Genomic DNA, 6123 nt, shown 5'->3' on the forward strand with positions numbered 1-6123 from the left:
TCCCTTTCAACTGATTGGCTGCCCATAGCAGATCTCATCATGGAGGATGACTATCTCATTACAAAATTGACAAACTACATCATAATTGTCAAAGTATTGAGAATCATGGCCCAGCCAAGTTGACATACAACCTTAACCATAACAATGTCAGGAAATAAAATTATTTTTCCATATTTTCAATGTATTATGTATTAGAGTTCAACTAATTTTCAAGATAATTATAGGTACTTATATATAGATAATGAACATACAAGATCTATCCTGAAGTATAATGTTGTCAGTGATAGGCTAATAACCATATCCCTACAAGGAAGACCAGTTAATACTCCAATTATTCAAATTTATGCACCAACCACTAAAGTCAAAAATGAAGAAATTGAAGATTTTTACCAATTTCTGCAGTCTGAAATTGAGCAAACATGCAATCAAGATACATTGATAATTACTAGTGATTGGAATGCAACAGTTAGAAATGAAGCAGCATTGGTAATTGGAAAATATAGCCTCGGTGATAGAAACTATGCTAGAAATAGCATGATAGATTTTTGCAAGACCAATGACTTATTCATTGCAAACACCTTTTCTCAATAAAATAAACTGTGGCTACACAGGCAGTCTTTGCCAGATGGAATACACAGGAATCAAGTCAATTATATCTGTGGAAAGAGGTAACAGAGAAGCTCAGTATCATCAGTCAAATCAAAAGTCAGGAGCTGACTGTGGAACAGACCATAGATTGCTCAAGTTGAAGTTGAATAAATGAAAAAATGTTCACAAGAGCATTTTGTTGTTGTTGTTGTTCTTGTGTGCCGTCGAGTCAGCCCCGACTCATAGCGACCTGTCCTTGGGTTTCCAAGGTAGTATCACTATGAAAGTAGATTGCCCAACCTTCCTTCTGAGGAGTGGCTGGTGGGTTTGAACAACCAGCCTTCTGGTTAGCAGTCAAGTGCTTCAGGCACTATGCTACCAGAGCTCCCACCTTGATTATATTCCTCCTAAATTTAGAGACCATTTGAAGAACAGATTTGACATAGTTAACACCAATGAATGAAGAGTAGAGAATTGTGGGATGACATTAAGAACATCATACATGAAGAAAGCAAATGGTCATTAAAAGCCCAGGAAAGGAAGAAAAGATGAAAACGGAAGTCAGAAGAGACTCTGAAACTTGCTCTTGCACATAGAGTAAGTAAAGCGAATTAAAAAAATGATGAAATAAAAGAGCTGAACAGAAGATTTCAAAGGGCAGCTTGAGAAGACAAAGTAAAATATTGTAATGAAATGTGCAAAGACTTGGAATTAGAGAACCTAAAGGAGGGTCTCTATGAGTCAGAGATGACCCGATGGCACATAACAACAACAACAACAACAAAGGTAAGAACACACTTGGCATTTCTCAAGCTGAAAGAACTGAAGAAAAAATTCATGCCTTGAGTTGCAAAGGATTCTATGTGCAAAATATTCAAGGATGCAGGAAGCATCAAAAGAAGATGGAAGGAATACACAGAGTCACTATACCAAAAAGAATTGGTCAATGTTTATCCATTTTAGGAGGTGGCATATGATCAAGAACCAAGGGTACTGAAGGAGTTAAGTCCAAGCTACATTTTTTTTAAAGGAAACAATATCCTCATTCCTCATAATGAAATATGACAGATAGACTGAATTAACAAGTAAAACCTACAAAGTACAGTAAATGCTATGTAATAATTTAAAATATACACCAAATGACTAAAGCCAGCAATTTATATTGAAATATCAAATTCTGTGCAGTATTTCCAACCAATAACAAATTTTAATAAAGATTGAGTATAATATCATGACGGGATAATCTAATGATTAAATATGCTTACATTTTGTCATATTCAACTTAAGAAATCTACAACCTTTATCTGTACCAAAGGATACAAATTATTTACTAGTTCTAACCATACCATCAATAAAACAGATTTTTTGAACCATTAAAACAAACATTACAAAAAAGTGCTTTGTTCTTAACTGCAAGGCTATGGATTCCAAGTTTCTCATCAAGCTGATAATGATCAAGTTCAGATCCAAGATGCAGACAGAACATCTGTGGTGCAGTACACATGGTTATTCCTCCTTTGTTCTCTGCAATTTGTCATAAAGAGCTGAATTCATATGTCCTTTTTGATACAGGGCGAAGGAACAATTCATGTAATATAAATTTCCTAAACCACCAAGATGGCAAGATGGGCTTAGTGAGATGGGAGTGACATGGATTTTTTAAATACCCTAAACCCTTTTGCTGGCCCAGGATATGGTGGTGGTGGTGATACATTGTGTTTTCTGGTCAGTGCCATGGCCTGTTCATAAGAAGGTAATCCTGTGTCTTCTACAGAAGGTGGCAATGGAGACAAGACAGCTTCCTCAGGTCTTCTGAAAATGATGGACGGAGTGTGTCTGCCTCTTCTTACGTAGACAGCTGAAGAACTACACAAAGAGACAACATTTAGGTCTAGTAAAGGCAGTATTTTAAGGTTAAGATGGTTGTTGTTGTTAAGTGCCATCGAGTCGTTTCCGACTCATAGCGACCCCATGCACAGCAGTTTTGCTATTCATAAGGTTTTCCCTGGCCGATTCTTTCAGAAGCAGATGGCCTCTTCCTTCTTCCTAGTCTGTCTCAGTCTATAAGCTGGGCTGTTACCTGTGCACCAGGTGCATCTCGCTGGGTTTTAAACACCAGAGGCTCAGCCTCAAAACTCAAGTCTACATGTCACCACAGCAGGACAAACCGACAGACAAGTTTGTCCTGTTGTTGGAGACCTCTCGTATCACCCCCACCTGGGTCCCTGTGGCTGACTGTTCCTCTGTCTGGCTTCCTGGCTTTTAATCCCCTTTCTCCTGCTCTTCTGGCCTGCTTCTTTGGGCGTCCCTGCGTCGTCTCTCCTCACCTGTAACCCTGCGGCTGACTGCTCTTCTGTCCGGGTTCAAGGCTTTTATCCCCTTTCTCCTGCTCTTCCGGCCTGCTACTCTGGGCGTCCCTGTGTTGTCTCTCCTCACCTGTAACCCTGGGGCTGACTGGTAGTATTTAAAAAAAAAAAAATCCACTGGACTGTTTCGATAAAAGTTGAACCCAATTTATTAAGAAAACAAGTTTTATTTTACCCATAAACTCAAAAAAGTCTTTGTATAGTGAAAACATCAAGAGCTTTGAAGCTAGACATGGGTTTCAAACCTGACCTTGCCATTTCATAGTTAAGTGGCCAAGGGAAGGTTCCTGAGTAGCGCAAATGGTTTATGTTCTACTACTAACCTAAAGGTTGACAGTTCAAACCCACCCAGTAGAGGCAGGCTTGGAAGGAGAAATTCCTGGTGATCTGCTTCCACCAAGATTACAGTCAAGACAACCCTATGAGGCAGCTGTACTCTGTCACACAAGTGGTCACCTTGCATTGGAACAGATTAGAAAGCAAAGAGTTGGTATTTTTTTGTTGTTGTTGTTTGTAGCCAAAAGCAAATTATTATCTAACTGGAGTCTCAGTTTCCTCCTCTCTAAAATGGGGATAATAGTTATTTTGTGTGAATTGAATATGGTATGCAAACCATCTAGTAGGGTCTCGTGTGGTAATATAAGAACTCAAAACACGCTAATTCCCCTTTCTTCACTTCCTGAATTAAAAGTTTCTGAAAGTATGGCATGAAATCCAAACCAGGCTTTGTTGAAAGGTGGCACAGCTCCTGGTTGAGGGAATAGATGCCACAGAGACAACCACAACATCTGATGCTACTCTCCTCTTCTGTTCTCTCCTACACTCCTGCTGCCCTGTCAGTCTTCCCTAAATAGTACTTTTTTTCATGTCATTCTTCTGAAAAGTCTAATCTGCAGCATACCTTGCAGCATACTTTTCACTCTTGTGCCTCCTTTGGAAAAAAAAACCTATTGTCATCGAGTTGATTCTGATTCATAACAACCCTACAGGACAGAGTAGAACAGCCCCATAGGGTTTCTAAGGATGTAAATCTTTATGGAAGCAGATTGCTTAATTTTTCTCCTGGGAGTGACTTGTGGGTTCAAACCTCTGACCTTTTGGTTAGTAGCTGAATGCCTTAACCACTGCACCACCATGGCTCTTTTCCTTTTCAAAGCTTCCTTTATTCTGGCCTCGACTTATTTTTTATAGCTCTCTGCTCTTGCCAAGGTGGCCTCTTTAGTCTCCCCTGAATGTGCAATGAATTCTCAGACTCTGTGTTTTCACTGGTACTATTTCCTTTCTACGAATATTGTCTTCTCCTTCCACTGGTCTTCACCTAACTTTTTTTTTTTTTTTTTCAAATATGGCCTAGTTTACTCCCTGCCAAGGAGCTTTGGTGGCATATTGAATAAGTGCTCAGCAGCTAACTGAATTTGAATCTCCTAGGCACTCTATGGGAGAAAAGACCTCCCATAAGGATTACAGCCCAGGAGATCACAGGGGGCAGTTCTACTCTGTCCTATAAGGTCACCAGGGGTCAGAATCAACTCCATGACACACAATAGTTCAGTCCTACCATTTTTACAAAACCTTGCCAACTACACTAACCAACCAATGAAGGTTGAAATGCAACTTGGGTCTGGTGTTTTAAGCCTACATTTTCTCTTCTCACTTGTATATTACAAATTATAATATAAACATTATTCAGTTTGTCTCTTCACACTCTGAACTTGGCTTTCTATGAATTATCTAGGCATAACTTAACCTCATATAGTTTTAGGTATGCAGGATAAGATAATTAAAAGTCATAGGTTAACCCAACCTTCAGTCAATATTTATAATACTCATTCCACCAAAAAAGAGTTTAGCACACCTAATACTATAATCTTCTCCAAAACTCAATCAGATAATTTGTGTTTTAAAATATCTTTTTTCCTTTGGAAGAAATAATGGGAGATGAAATTGGAGGAAAGGACAGAAAAATTTGCAGAGAGAAGAAAAGCAAAAGGTCTGTATAAATCCAGCAAATGGATAATCAGTCCTTCATCAGTTGAGAGCTGCCTGAGCAGATCACAAGTTTACTTAGAGGGCTCAGTACAATTCCTCCCCTGTCAGAAATCTGGAAGGTATTCATGGTAGGCAAGTCACTGTCACATTTATTAGCTTGTGATGAAAAGTTTTATTTGCTTATCAGGAACAGGAGAGACAGATATTTTAATTTGAACAAATAAAATTTTCCACATTGACCTTAAGATTTTCACATATAGAAATAATGTAATAATTATAGCAAAGTTATTAAATATCTGCCCAGTGCTTTTTCTAAAGCATACATCTTAAATGACTGTAATTAGAAAGTTACACTAATAACATCTCAAACAAACTAGCCTCATATTATGCTCATTTTTCTTCCCAAAATATAAGAACTAAGAAATGAAAAGATCCTGTTTTCCACTTCTTGGCATGTTTTTCAGAGGAATGAGGCAAACTTCCCTCACAATGGTCTTATTTTTTACTTCTTTCTTTCTCAAATATTCCCTTGCCCTTCCACCACTTCCAGACTTGCGAAACAGAGAAGGAGAACAAATAACTCTGCTGAAGAATTTGAGACAGCAGATGAAAAGTACTTTATTAAGTATTTATAAGTTAATCTTAAATATGAGAGTGTCTAGTAAACCTAGACACTAGGTTTACTAGTTGAATTGGGCAATTGCTCTCTCCTAAAACTCAAAAGTGTTACTGAGAGGATCAAAGGAAGACAATGGATATAAAAATGATCTGTGAATTTTAAAGCATTGTAGAGCACAAACATCAAGTATAAATAATCTAACTTTTAAAATAAGAGACATCCAGAGTTTCCTGTTTTACAATAGCATACACAGAAGATACCCATGATCACACCACCACTTTGTTTCCTCTGCCTTTGAATTCTGCTTGTCCTCTCATGCAGGGAGGAAGGTAGGCAATGTGTCAGAGACATGAAGTAGGAAGACAGTGGTGGTTCAAGAAAGGAGAATAATGAAGAAAAATGGGAGAAAACCAGGTATGAGCACACTGAATAATGACTTGCCATCACAGAACAGACCTCAAATGAAATTATTAAACATGAGGCCATACATAAAGTTTTGGTTTTTTAAAAATCAAACAAACAAACATTGCAAATGGGGTAATAAGGAAAAAGCAGAGATTA

The 6123-nt window shown here is 38.1% G+C and overlaps 1 protein-coding gene across 1 annotated transcript in view; it reads right to left on the minus strand.

Moving 5' to 3' along the window:
- Positions 1-2219: 2219 nt before the first annotated feature.
- The window catches only part of PRRG4 (proline rich and Gla domain 4), a 20273-nt gene continuing 16369 nt past the window's right edge, over positions 2220-6123 (minus strand). The window contains exon 5 of the mRNA XM_007943282.1: positions 2220-2454. Within this exon, the coding sequence (XP_007941473.1) occupies positions 2220-2454 (235 nt within the window). The remainder of the gene's footprint in view (positions 2455-6123) is intronic.

Source organism: Orycteropus afer, unplaced genomic scaffold (assembly GCF_000298275.1).
Source record: "Orycteropus afer afer isolate SDZICR_OR568_19922 unplaced genomic scaffold, OryAfe1.0 scaffold00103, whole genome shotgun sequence".
NCBI lineage: Eukaryota > Metazoa > Chordata > Mammalia > Tubulidentata > Orycteropodidae > Orycteropus > Orycteropus afer.